This window comes from Siniperca chuatsi, linkage group LG5 (assembly GCF_020085105.1).
Source record: "Siniperca chuatsi isolate FFG_IHB_CAS linkage group LG5, ASM2008510v1, whole genome shotgun sequence".
In the NCBI taxonomy this organism is placed as follows: domain Eukaryota; kingdom Metazoa; phylum Chordata; class Actinopteri; order Centrarchiformes; family Sinipercidae; genus Siniperca; species Siniperca chuatsi.
In genome coordinates, this window is record NC_058046.1 from 22,159,544 (window position 1) to 22,174,728 (window position 15,185).

The 15,185-nt window shown below is 39.4% G+C and overlaps 1 protein-coding gene across 4 annotated transcripts in view; it reads right to left on the reverse strand.

The window, feature by feature from the left end:
• The window catches only part of pde4d (phosphodiesterase 4D, cAMP-specific), a 178,344-nt gene that overhangs the window by 145,809 nt on the left and 17,350 nt on the right, over positions 1 to 15,185 (reverse strand). For 3 of the 4 annotated variants that reach the window (XM_044195852.1, XM_044195850.1, XM_044195854.1), the window contains exons 2-3: positions 13,528 to 13,586; positions 400 to 638 (exon numbers count right to left, since the gene is read on the reverse strand). In XM_044195852.1, coding sequence (XP_044051787.1) covers positions 400 to 638; positions 13,528 to 13,572 — 284 coding nt within the window. In that variant the 5' untranslated portion in view covers positions 13,573 to 13,586. Of the gene's footprint in view, positions 1 to 399; positions 639 to 7,589; positions 7,652 to 13,527; positions 13,587 to 15,185 lie in introns of those variants that run through there. The other variant, XM_044195857.1, reaches the window with a different exon arrangement.

The window sequence follows — 15,185 nt, forward strand, 5'->3', positions numbered from 1 at the left end:
GGTTTTATTTCTGACAACATTTGGGGCTGGTTTCACAAAGATAGGTGGGGTATGCATTTCTAATCCCATGCGCGTCTTTTTGTTACAATCAATATCTCCTCACGGTCCACTAGCTGTCCGTTCAGTGTGTGCGCTGAAAAAAAATCCAATGTTTGTACACAGCCTTGGCTCTGTAAATGCTAAACAAACAAAGTGGCTCGGATCAAGCCACACAACACTCTTTCAGCCATGATTTGTGTGTCAGGTAATGTTAAATGACTTGCCCACAGACATTCAGCTTACTTTCTAGTTTGCCAAGATATGCTGTTTTTGTGATGTTAGGTATAGTAGCAGGAGAGTTGTGAGTATCAAAGACATTTGTTAGTGAAAAGACAAATACACATGTCCACATCGTCCTACCTGCTAGTGTCAGCGGAGGTGATGGCGATGAGTGGTGGGGTGCGTAGTGGCAGTGTTGTGGGCCGCGGTGGAACTGTGACTGTGTCTGACTCCGGCTTGCGATCACAGTAGTACTGTTCTGCCTGTCTAAAGGCCAAAGGGGGCAACTGGATTGTCCGGCAAGACAGCCTCCGCACCAGGAAGGGCTCCATACAGGTGACTGGCCCCGGCTCAGGGGAGTCGGATGAGTCATCGGACACCTAGATAAGGAGAAAAGAAGGGTAGGTGAATTATGAATTCAAGGAAAAGACAGATCTTTTCAGAATCAGAATAAGATAGCATGCAGAGATTCTTCACAGAAGACAGAAATTCTCCAGGGATTTAACAAAAGATGCAAAATGAAGGGATAAAAAACAAGATAAGAAAAAGGACTTCAAGCACTGGGTATAGACATATTAATAGCCAAGTGTAAACAGTAAAGTAGATGGTTTTGCTCCATGCAGAATCCAGTTATTAATTGAGTTCAAGGTCTGCAAAGTTTGGTTGGTAAAAATGTTAAAGGGTAAACAAATGTAATTAAAAATGTAATTTTTAATTACATTGTAAGCAAATGTAATTTTTTTTATTTGATATGGCCCTGAAAGGCCATGAAAACCAATGTATGTTGTAAGTTGCTGCTCTTGTTATGAAAAGGCCATTAAATTTAAAACACATCCAGCTGCCTGTGTGATACATTACATTGGACAGCACATGGAGGAGAATGATTTCTAATAATTTTAGTGACCCCTCAGACCTTTAATCTAGCGCCACTGTCAGGTAAAAGTTTTCAATTGACCATTTGAAACATTTTGTGGAAAAAATATTGACCTTTTGTTTTAGGAAATAAGCTAATTAAAGCACAGCTGTCACTGTAATTTCTATTGACTTCTAGTGCATCATTAATTTGTGTAGAAAATACACTCAGTTGCCAGTTTATTAGGTACACCTAGCTAAAACTAATTCAGTCTAATACAACAGTCCTGCAATAAATCCTCCTTCATGAAGGTTATAATGTTTTGTTTTTGTTGAAACGGTTTTAGAGAGGAGTTCATTCAACTGTATGATCATTTTGAATGATGTTGTTTGTGGTGCTGTTGAACTGTATTGCATTATACAGAGAGGTGTTTCTGTTATCTAGCCTACACTGATTGATATAAATGGGGTGGATAAAATAATAGAAACACTTGTCAGTATAATGCAATACAACAGCACCATAGTAGATAGGTGTACCAAATAAACTGGCAACTGAGTGTATATTATTGACTACAAGGGAAAAAGCCACAGTGCAGATGCTAAATACGGAATATTTATCTTTGGATTCTTTGAGGGATGTTGTTGGATTTTCCAGATGGGCAATATGCTGCTTTCAGCTATAGCTTACTCCAGTGGAGCTCAAAAGTAATCCAAGAAACCACTAAATCAAACATTTGCTTATTGTAATGTAGTGTTTATTTCAGTGTAAATAATGTTTTTATATGAACAGTGGGTCATATGTGAAAGGGGTTTCTCGTATTAGTGAACCAGCATAGAAATATCACCAACTCTGCAGTTCTCCTCACCTCCACCAAGTCTTTTAGCATCTTACAGCTTATTGTTTTGGTTCAATCTCACAGCTCAAATCAATGTCATTTTCAGCTGTTCTCAACGAAAAAGCTCTGATAAAAATACCCTCCCAGCACCAAAGGGCACACAGACAAAGTTAGCGACTAGCTGGCAAACATAACAGAGCATTTAGCAGCTAAATATATTGCAGCTGATATATTTCTCAAGACTTGATACCAAAACATAGCGAGAAGGAGAATGGATATTGGACTTAATTCGCCAAATGGTCAGAAATAGGACTCCAAATTAATGCTAACGTTGCACTGTCTGCTGAAAGTGTAAATAGCCAACTGTTAGCTAACATGTTAGCCATACAGTAACAACTTTAAGGCTCTGCACACCCACACGTTTTCACTTATTCTGGCTGATTAGACATCTAGTCAGGTCAGTCCTCAGACTGGTCTAATAAAAAACAAGCAAGTCAGTTGCTAGGGTTATCTAGATGACCTCACATTACATAAGTTGGTAACACTTTATTTGAAGGTGGGTTCATAAGACTGACGTGACACCATCATAACCATTACGTGTCATTCGTTCAATTATGTCACTTTTAATGCAAAGTTGACATTGTTTGAGATGTCTTTGTTATGACAACTTGACATTAAGCACGACAAAAATGTCTTTGTCATGACAACTTGACATTAACCATGTCATAAACATGCCATAGCTGTCCTAATTATAAACAGAAACTATTTAGCTTTATGTGTTAACATTACATTATACTGTCATATGTGCTTTGTTTTGACAATGACTGTCATGAGACCATTATAATCACGAATAATGAATAATTCCCTTGACCTCAAGTTAAGTGGAACCATTTGGACTTGTCATAAATGTTATGAGGGCAGTTTGACAACAGAGTACAGTCCCGAAGTGATTTATGGAGTTTCCTGATGGACAGATAGCTTTACTTGTTGCTAAAGTAATGTTAGCTAACCTAACCACATTGGTGGTGGTTGGGGTGAGTTCACTGTGAAGCACGTTGGGTAATAGATAGATAGAAAAAATAAAACATTAACGTTATATAAATGTAATCAATTATTATTATTATAAAACTGCTAACTGCTGATAATTGTAACTGTTAACGGCTGTTAGCTAATTAGCACGGACAGACCCTTGCAGCCAGCCGTGCTATTAACTAGCTGACTCAGCCCCGGGATCCCAGGAGGCAAACCCGGTTAGAAAGCCACTTCAGTACTGTATTGCCAGTACTGTATTGTCAAACTGGCCACTGTCGGTCTCGTGTTATTAACAAGATTATAATGCTTTTAGGAGGAATGTGTTACAAAATAAACAAAGCAAAACAAAAATTTATTAGAAATTGTAAGTAAATTGTCAAGACTGAATGAATGAGTTACTAGTTACTGTTGAAAACAAGACTGTTTCAAGGCAAGGTCTCCTACAGTACAGTCAAAGTTTTTACTGAATTTATGCAACTGGAAATCCATAAGCCGATATCAAGCTCATTTTGAGAAAGACCAAACAAATTTTTTACTGCAAATAACTATTTCTAATATGCACATAGCTGTTTTGCTTGCTTTGTATTAGCCTCCAGCACAAGAGGCTATTTCTTCCTCTTATTGAACACACAATACAACCAAGACAAGTGGGCAGGAGAAGCTCAATGTTGTGTTGTTTCTTTGGTACACTGTCCTTAGGGACAGCACAGAGGTAATCAGTTACTTGTGTATTGAGTGGTTCCAGGATTATCTTTGATTCAGGACACACTTGAATACACAAGCACACACACACATGGAGTTAGATGGTGTGACAGCATGATAAATTGAGGCAGATTCTGTGCCATTGATCTCACTGCAAACCATGAGGAATTTTCATTTGTTCTGCATGAATAACAAAGCTTCCCCCAAGTAAGGGTCAACCATTAACAATTACATTCCACATAGCTCTTTTACAGGTGGTACCCCAACATTATGTGCCTTTTAAATGGGTACAGCCTCTCCTCTCTACACACAACACGGAATCACAGATACAGATTAAAGCCCTGGTTCAAGATCATAGCCAAGTTAACCTATAAGGGGTCCTGGGAGAAAAAATAGCTGTTGGGCCGAACCTACAGCAATGCACGCAATGTGTATGTACTCCATAGCCTCCAAATTCCCATTAAGTTTAGCGCAAACAGTACTTCTAAGCTGGAATAATACTTAATTTTTGGTGGATATTTGATTAAACACAATATATTAGGAATATGCATCATATGAGCATAATATAAACTAAGATAATAAGGCTCTTAAAACAAAATTTGGACATAAGGTTCCTCTACAAGACATGGCCACAAAATTAGCTAATAATGCAGGACTCTCATTAGCTGATTTTGTACTTTGTATGTAAAATTCCCTAACAAATTTTCAATTAATCAAATTACCAAAACCATTTGATATGCAGTGGAACTGGAGCTCTTTAGGGGGCCTTGGGGTCTGAGGCTCTGGGGCAGTTGCCTGCTTTGCCTAGTTGGTAATTTAGCCTTACTTATAATAACCTAGTAACAATAACACTGAAATTAATTCCCTGTTTTTCTTATATTGGCATATTTTGTGTGTTGCAGGTTTTCATATCGTAGATTGATTTGCTGTGCCAAGCAGAGGTGCTGGCACATGGATGGCCTGGGGCAGCCTACTGAATAAAAACACCTATTCACTCACCAAGTGCAAATAAATGAATTATCCTGGGAGTTAGCACTATACAGCATTATACATCTCTATTAGACCAGAAGGACCTCTCAGAGCACTGACTTGTGTGTGTGTGTGCGCGCGTCTCCCCTCTCCGTCTTTGTCGTGACTGTTCTGCCTGACCCTCCATTGTACAGCCAAAACACCAACCCCTACCCCCCTCCCCTGCATCCATCAAGATGCCAATCTTCATCCAGGAAGCCATTGAGCCTTTCATTCCTACATAATTACCTGTATTAGACTCATTGCCATAGACGGTGGCTTACAGAGGGGAACGAGGGAGCCAACATGATCAATTCTCACTTTTCAGCAGGCTGAAGGTAAAGATGGATGATGACTCTAATGAGTCAAGTCTGTATTAACCATGAACTCTGTTGACAGTATACTCAGAGACTACTAAACAATTTATGTAATGGCCCTTTGCTCTTTTGTTACTCTTTTTGTACTTACAGGGTACTGCTGTTATATTTCCACTTCCACAATGTAATAAAAGAATAATATGTAAATGATAAACAGATTCCCAGATAATAAGAAAACTAGAAGAATAATGGATGGCATGTGAAAATTATTTTAGTCACGTCAAAGACCATAGGTGAGAGGTATGACACAAGAGGCTGCCAAGAGTACAAAGGTTAGGACATCCAACCGTGTGTGTGTGTGTTTCCCACTGTAGATTATATACACCGTCCTTCATTTTCACTTACTTGTGCTGTCTCTCCTAATGCCTGAAGTGGCCCTTTATGATAAGTGGGATCAGTTAAAGGTTAATTGGTCTGCTGTGACTCTTCTGTGCTCTCTGTGCACTTCATGTACCAATCCATTGGTGGTCCAGTCGGACTGCCACCAGTCTGATTTTATGAAATCAGCAGACAGCCTTATGACAAAGAACTAAAATGTTGTGAATTTTTTAAATATTCTTTTATTTTGTAGGAAAACATAAAGGTAAATAAATGAGATTATTTTATATAGTAGTTATCAAAATAAAGTGAAACCGATATTTGCCATTATTAAATGTTAGCTAAACCCCATCCCCTTAGTTTATGCTTTATTGTTTTTATTTTCAAACTGTATATTTCACTGAGAAAAGGCTTTGAGCATGAGGTCTTGAGATTTACAATTGTTTATCTATGGCGTAGATAAAGTAACACTTTAGGTCTATAAATCATCTTGAGTTTATGTCACAGTGGATTGCTTCATTCTCTTCAGAAAGATGTGGTTTCAGTGGGCATTTAATGTTGTTTTGGTGGCCGAGGAAGTAAATAAATCAATGCAAAATGGGTCTTGTTCTGACTCGAGCCCTTAGCTTACAGGTGTTTGAACGGCCCTGAGAGAAAAGAGTGAGGACAGAGAGGTAGAACACAGTGTAGAAAAAAAAAAGTTTGTTTAAACAACCTTAGGATACTTTGATCATGACAGCACATCAGTGTATATTACCAACTGAAATCTCTGCACCCATTATAAGACATATTTTGATTTGTGCTTTTATTATGGAAATGGTTAAAAATGTATGTGAATTGGAATTTATTTGACAAAAAAATAATTCACCACCATTTCTACTGGGGGTTGTAGCCTTTGATGAAATCTCTTGATGTGAGGCTGGTGGTGCAATATTAGCTCCATTCCCACATACAGATCTCATTTATTCATGCAAGGACTGAGGAGGCCACAACTTCTTTCATTTTATTACAGTCCCTTCATCCTAATTCAGTCCTCTTCTTGTCTTCTCCTCTGACTTTGTGATTAAGCCAAACAATGTGGACTCCTTTTCACTGTTCCACCTTTCTAATGATCCCATTTCACATCAAACATTCGTTTATCATCTCCATTTTCAAGCTACATCACTGGGGATCAAACTGCATCACATGGGGATCTGCTATTAAATGTTTCAAAGTTACTCCCTCCCTCGTGCATGATTTATGAATTAATTCATATCAATTAGACCATTTTGTCAGCAAACAGGAAGCCATCCCTTTTTCATAAACTGAATTTGTAATTAGCACCTATTTTTCGGTTGACCTTTTGAGAGATTAAGATGGCACCAAACATCAGTTGGGTGTTGCTTGGCCTTTCAATTTTTGTACGAGTTCACAGTGGAAACAGCATCTAGACAAGACCTCAGCCCTGTCAGCTCTTTTTGTTTTATGATAATTACGCTCATATAGAAATAATTTCATAGAAAAATAATGGTGTGAAATCATCAGTATGCAGCACGTGTCGATGTCTGGAAGATCTCTCTTCCTTGATGCATCTTTCTTTATCTTTCCGCAGCTTGTCCTACCGACACCATCTGCTGAGAGTGTCGGAGCATTACCTGTGGTGAGCTGAGAGGCATTCTCTCACTTCCTCTCATGGAAAAATGTCATCACCATTTCAGATTCTGATGACATTATATCAATGTATGTGACATCATTTTATGTTCCAAGACAAGAAAGACCGAATCGGGATCCATGATGATAATCCATATGTTCCAAAAAACAGGTGTACTGATCTTGGACCAAGCGTAGGACCATGCCAACAGATTCAAACTCAGCAGAGTGGTTTTGCTATAAGCTACTTAACAAAACAGCTGTGATCATGAATTGCTTCAAGGATTAGACTAAAATACGGGAATGCACCATCATCAGTTAAAGCCAGGAGGCAACCTGCACCATACTCAGTATGTGCAACCCTCTAACTTCAGCGCCATCATTAATCTCTGTGCTCTGAATTTAGCAATTGATTTTATCAGAGAAAGAATCTTAAATGGATTCTGGGTAAAGCTCGGGAGCAATGACAGAAGTGGCTGGGAAAGAAGTTAACACAGACAAAGGAAGGAAGAGAGGGAGGTAAAGAGAAAGGAGATGAAAAAGAACGATTGCTATTGGAGGAGATGCAGTAAATCACCTGGTTTGAAAAAACAATTTGGTCCTTCCATTTATCTGGCGGCACATAGGCAGCTCTCAGCTTTCTGGAAGCCAACACTATGTTTGAAACAGAGGAGAGAGAAGGTTTTATCTACAAGCTCACTTTACTGATAGCTTCCTTGGCTCTGAAGAGAATGCATACTGTATGCAACCTGTTTTATTTAGGCAAACTTGATATCTGTGGCTCATGTTACTCTATAATCTGAATGTCTTCAACAGTTAGGGTTCGCTTGGCACATGCTGTTGCCTCAACAACACAGGTTTATCTGTCCCTTCATGATGAGAGTTATTGGTATTTACAACCAGGGTGTGTAATTTTACTGCATGATGTGGTGGTTCACGTAGCTGTAAAACACAGTATCCTGTGGGGTAATAAAAATTAACCCTACAGTACACAGTGCTCACAGCTTCACAGCAGATTTCACATGTATCGGGGTCAAAGGATGAAGATCCACCTTGGATCCACATTATGAATAAGTCCGCAGACATTAATGTTATGGTTCATGGCGTCCATACATGGGACCAGTGCATTGGAGACATACAGTACAATACACTGTATGTATGTTTTATGTTTTATCCTATTGGACTTGGAAATGACATGGAGAAACAGTGACTTTACCACATGTCAAGTTTATTTTTACACGTGCGCTAAGTTTATTTTTAACGTTTTTTTCCGTGGATTTACAGTATTATAGAGGTAAAAGCAGAAAGAAGATAACACATTGAGCTGATTTCTAGATGTTTTTTATTGCACGCTATATACAACAGAGAGGTTTTTACTGAAAGCGGCAGTAAATTGTTAAGACCTTCAATGGTTCTCTAAAGGTCTTAATTCTCCATCACTCATCAGAATACCTCAGTTTCATCACACATTTACTGTGTGAAATACAGAGTGTACATGCAGCTGCACTACATGTGGCAGTAATGGTGAATTCAAACATTCTTTATTTACCTTCAATTGTGTGGGATTTGTGTGTTTTTCTTTTTAACCTCAAGTAATAGTATCTTAGATTTCCATTCATATTTGCATCACCCTTTGGGATGTGCAATTTAATTAAGCATGTTTATTTTCATGTATGTGTGACATAGCATGCCTTAGATAAAATATATATGCTTCTAACAAGGTTACAAAATAACAGCAGGATATAGTAGGTTGTAAAGGGAAAACACACAGAGGACACAATAGAGGCACATATCCTCTCCTATCCTATTTATCTCAGCAGCAAAAGTGAGAAAAAATACATGTGAAAAAAGATTAAGTGCGAGAAAAGTAGCAGGACAGGTGATAAAGAAGTAACAGTGGTGTACTGAGGAGTCATATTGGAAGTGAGGGAGATGAATCAATTTGTTTCAAAGAACCCCCAACCAGTAGCCTAATGTCTGGCAGGGATAAGACCAAGAGTCTTCAGGCATGGCTCTGTGAGGCATTGGTCTGTGCACGATGAAATTACATCAAATACCCTGGAAGTGCCCCAAACCTACAGGGAGGGGAAAACTTTTGCAGCAGATGCAGAAAGAAATAGATAACACTGACAGGCGGTTGACAGGTGGAAGTTACTTAAAACTCACAACACATTTTCTGTAGTTTCCTTATCTGTGTAAAGGGTCAGGGTCACTGTACTGCAATATAGAGAGATAAAGTGGAGCCCACTTGCAATGCTTTGTATACACACAATAAAGCTGCTCTGAAGATAAAGCATTAGTGTCTGGATTGTTTTGAAATAAGATTAATCACTCCATGAATCCTCCATGTCGACCTCCCCAGGCAGAGTTCACACACCACTCCTCATGCATCAACCCCACATCCGCGCTGAGCATGCTGCCAAACACCTTATGCAAAATTAATCACCCTTTAAACACAGTCAACAGGCTGTGAAATGAGAACAGTGAGCGGGTGGTAATGTTTCTTTACACCAGGTGTAAGAAGAATAAATAAATATTGAGCCTACCTGCCTACTTCTCTACCTATGTGCGTGGATGACTGTGCACGTAGCTGTCTTTAAGTGAAGCCTCCAAAGGCAGACAGACCCTGACAAACACACATAATTTCCTTGAGTGCCTGAGTATGTCCTCATTGTATGGAGCTGCCTGCTAATCTAATTACATGTTTCAAATATGCAGTAGATTGCTCCACTCTCTCATAAATAAATAAGCAGGTAGCTAAAAAACAATGAACATTGTTTGCACTGGGCCTGTCAAATCAGTGAAAAGAAGACTGCTATTGTCTGGATTTTCGTAACAACGGCCTTCACTGTGTATGATTCAGTAAAATGTGCATTTGAATGAAAAATTAGTGGAAGTGGATTAAGAGGAAAGATAAAGAGCCCGTCCTCCCTGAGCTGAGATATTAAAAAATATTTCTTCGCATTATTGTTTTAGATAAGTGGTACCTATCTTTAATGGGTCTCTCAAATCCTGAAGGGGATTCCAACAAGTGTTAAGAGCAAGAGCAGTGGCTTTTTGGGAATTGATCATCACAAAACAGCACTTCAGAGTGTTGTTGCGCTTTGTAAGATGTCTGTGTAAGCGGTTAGGGAATTATAGAAATCATTACGTGTTGTCCCAGCCCTTTATTCCGTTATCCGTTGTCCATTTTCTTTATTTGATCTCCTGCAGCTGTCTCTTGTCCTGCTCATCCTTCAGTCACTTTTCCGCTTCTCTGAGAATGTTCCCCTCCTCTGATCCTGTTCAATCTAATTTCCCAGCTCTTTTCATTTAATATCTTGTCATCCACTTCCCCTCTCCTCATCCTGCCAGCCCTCACCTGTATGTGCTGTGTGTCAACTGGCTTTACTGGTGATTAATGTGATTTTAAGTCATCAAATAATTCAAGCTGAATTCAAATCCTCCTCCTCCTCCTACCTCTTTGCACCCATGCATTAAATCCCTAACCATCATCGTCACCATATCCCCTTGTCCGTTCATCTCACTCAAAAGGCCCTCTCCTTGCCCTCGAGAGGAGAGGCCCAAACACATGGCGTAAGGGATGCTCCCTTGTTGAGTTTTAATTGGTGATCAAGATGTGCGCGGGAAGGAGACGGAGCGTTGTTTGGCCCATTTCTATTCCCTCATCACATTCACAGGGCCACAGTCACATCTGCGTAACCATGGTGATGCTGATAAGGTGACTCATGACTATTCATCAATGGTGCTGCCTGATTGGACAGCCCCAGAGAGCCCTGTGAAACGTATTCATCAGCACAGCCTGTGTCCCTGCTCTACCTCAGTATGCCCTTCAAGATGATGAGGGAGCATCTCTGCTGCTCTCAGTTTGTTTTTCACATTCACTTCTTGTCTTAACCTCACCCTCCACCTCTCCTCTCTAATTACCTGTCCTCTCTTGATGTCCCACACATTTCTCTCACAACACTTGTCTCTCTTCTCTACCCCCTTGCCCTGCTCTCTTCGCTCTTAATTATCAGTCTTAATTGATGAAGACATTAATCACATGTACATCTAACATGAATTGCTGCTCACCTCACCAAATCTCTGCTCAGTTACAAATCACGCTCATATCTTACAGTTACACTTTCATTGGAAACTGCAATGCAGCGCTCTCTTCGGAGTCTTTTCCCCACTACTAACGATGGAAGAAAAAAATTAAAAATTCTATCTTTTTCCCCCAGGACATATTTTTAGTAATGTACAGTTGTGTAATTTTAAAATTCATTGCCTCCTCAGAGACACAAAATGTGAATAATCAATCAGTTTTAGTTTCATTAGTAGTGGTTTTATTCCATTTTAAAAGGTCATTTGTTCCTGTCGTTGTCAGTTTTTTTTAATAACCATTTATATTTATGCAGCTCTTTTTAATATTGTGCCAGTGGGACTTTTTGTTTTAATGTAATGTTATGCATCAGTTTGAGCAGCCCAGCTTGCAGGCAATCATGTCTTTGGATGTTTTTTCATTGGTGACCTCTGGCTTTAGTGTTTCCCCACAGGAGATAGAAAGAGTTCATCAGCATCAGCAAATGCATCAATTTAGATTTTCTGAAAGTGGAAATTACAGTACAGTATTGTTTAATACATACTGCTTAATACAACACCTATACAGTACACGTATATCCCATGGAGCAACTGCAAATGCATTTGAACTGTAGGATAGATAATAATGTGGTTTCTATACACACCAAGACACCAAAGTGGAAATGTGGGGAAACTCAGCACCAGGCCCTAATGGACATTTTGACATTTCTGTCCCATCTTTCACTATGATTCACATAGAAATGTGGATCACATGGCAAACTTAGAGCAGGAACAGAAATAGATTGGGGGTTATTTTCTTTTTAAATCTGATATTCCCTTTTCAAGGGAAATTGCCCATCTGCATACTCAATGTATTTCCCCTCTGATGACAGCTCATTCGAAAGACTTGCACACTGGCCCTACGTTTGAACTTCAACTCAAGGTCAACAACTGTAGAGTATGACTGAATATCTTATCCACGCACGGGAGGATAAGCCTGACAGTGTCTGCTGCTGCTCTATCCGAGCTCTATCTCTAGTTAAAGAGGGCAGCTCTGACCTCTCTAGTTGTTTGTTAGGATTTCCAGGAACCTGCCTATTAAATCCAGATGGATAGTGGTGGGTGATGGACAGCTTGCACACTCTGACAACACCATGTGAGAGCCCAGATACAGTTAGATGTTGATGGTAGTGTAGCTGTTGTGGGGGATGGGTGATGAAGGAGATATGCAATGAAAGGACAATACCAGTTTTGAATTTGTGTGCTATGAATACTACAGTTGACAGTATTGGACACTCCATAGCGAGGGCACCTAAATAAAAAGATTAAATTATTGGTTGTCATGTGCTCATCAAGAGTGTGTGCATTTCTTGCTGAGAAGCAACCATGGCAAAGACGTGAAATGTATAGTTAATTAGTTATGATATGTTATTTATTGTGTCATGCAGAGCTGATTAGTTGATTCATCGATTTGTCAATTGACATAAAATTAATCAGCAAAATTTTGATAATCAATTCATCGTTTCGGTATTTTTCCAGAATAAATGCTAAACATTCTCTCCAGCTTCTCAGTTGTGAAGATTTCCTTTTTTTCTTTATCTTATGTGACAGAATATCTTTGGATTCTGGACAGTTGGTTGGAAAAAACAAGCGATTTGAAGATATCAGGTTGGGATTTTGAAAAATTCTGAATTTTTCACTACTTTTTGACATTTTATAGGCCAAACAATTAAACAATTGCTAAAGACAATAATGAATAGATTCATTAAAAATTAAAATAATCATTAATTGTAGCCCTAGTGTCATGCAGTAACAAGTGTCCTGGCCGCACGGACACCTGAATCACTTAAACAAAGCCTTTCTTTTCAGGGAAACCATTAAACCTACCTGTTTCTATAGCTAAGGGTACCTGGTTACCATGTTTAAATTCTGCTTCAGATAGGCCTCTCCGTTGAGACAATATGTTTGTATTCTAGGTTTGTACCAAACATCAACAAACCATCTTTTCCTGTACATAAAAAGAAATTTGCACTGAGCATCATGAATACCACACTGTAATCTCTTTTGAAAAATAAAAAATCAAACAAAATAAAGATTTCACCTCACTAATCCAGGGTTGTCCATGCAAAAATGTCCCAGTTAAAGATCTTTATAGTGAGCAGCAGAGTGAGTTCAGGCATATTCACAAGTCTGTTCTAAATTTGAATCATCTCACATTTACTGTATGTGTCACGTTTGGGAGGTTTCCATCCCATATCACCTCTAACGGCCAGAACTGGTATATCCCAGATCCTTGCATAATTACATGTATAATACTGTACAATAGGAGAATGGTTCTGCCATATGAAGAAGGACTATCAACATGTATTTATGTAAAGATGAGAGATAAAAGGATGTAATGGGGAAAATAAAAAGGGATACAAATGCAAAAGACAAAGCTGGTGTTCACTTACACTGTCCCGCTGGTTGTCCTCCCCGGACCGGTCATTCTTTTGCATGGTGCGTGCCACCTCTGAAAACAGGCAGGCTTCAGTCACACAGAGTTAATCAAAAAGGTGGCTAGCAAAAAAATACATGAAAAACATTTGAGAGGAGGCAGCCCAACTAATTCCCAAACTGGTAATGTAAACTGTAAAAAGTAATTCAAAAGTTCTGCTGGCTTTTTTTTGACTAAATAAAAAAAAAACACATACATGGATTGTACAAATCTGTGAAGAATTTATATGCAGTGTATGGATTTGTTGAAATTTGTTGTTTATTATTATTTTCATTGTTTTACCACCTCTGGTGGGGGGGGGGGTTGAGAATATGAAAGCTTTGATCTCCAGGACAACCAGCTACTTGTGCGTACGTGTGTGTGTGTGTGTGTGTGTGTGTGTGTGTGTGTGTGTGTGTGTGTGTGTGTGTGTGTGTGTGTGTTTCATGTGCTTATATCCCGGTGGGGACTTGTATGCATACCTGAATGCACACAAAACCCATGGGGACTTGTGTCACCGTGGGGACAAAAACTGAGGTGCCCATGGGTAGAGACTGCTTTTTGGGGGACTTGGTCTTAGGGTACAGGCTACAATTAGGTTAAGGTTAACAAACATATGTGTATATGTGTGTGCGTGTGTGGGGGAACATAATGCATGTGTGTGCTGGTGAGAAAGAAGCCATGCTGGGATCCACTGGCCTATTAGGATGCATTAGATTGTAAAAGGAAAAGGTCAGTGAATTATCAGCCAGAGTTACACAACCCTGTTCTGTTTACCTGGCCTAATAACCCCCAAGCCTACACCTGCTTCTCTCACTCTTCTCTTTCTTTGTCTCTCTCTATCACTCTCTCTCACACAAACACACACACACACACACACACACACACACACACAAACACACTTAGCCAAGACCAGTTGTGCTGAACTGGATGTCCACAACCATTCACAGAGTGCAAGTGTTGTGACACATGCGGAAAAGCCTGTAGAACTTCAAAGAAGTAAATAATCAAATTCTGGTGTGGATTGATTGGAGCATATGCAGACAGTTTTATTTGTGTTTTAGCATTCCTGTCACGTCTGTTTCTCTTGTTGTTATCAACCTGCAAGAAATATAAAGAAAGTAAGCAGACAACTCCTGCTGTCCTCTCTGTATATTTCTATCAAGTTTTATGTGAATGCATTTATGCAGTCCCTGAAAAATATATTTTCCCTACAACAGCGACTTCCATATGGTTATCTGTGTTCCATATTAGTTATACCCATGCTAACAAGTCATTTTTATCAGCCTATCCTATGCAAAGCAACACATATACCCGCATATCACTTGCCATTTACTACATAAGCCTTTGTTTCCATGGTCCATGAGCTTAGAAACAACACCTACTCCACTCTATCCCTGTCTACCAGGACTCATCAGCAACACTGGATGTACTTTGAATGAGAGATCAGCCAATCGGGTCACACATTATCCTCCACTCCAGTCCTTTAGCTCAGGCCCATCTATACTATATATATATGTGGAGTGACAGGATGAACAGGTAATTACCACAGACAGAAAAACAGATGGAGCTGGCTGGACAGTCTCCACCGATTGGGGTCTGAGGAGAGGAGAGGAGAGGAGAGGGATTGGTCAT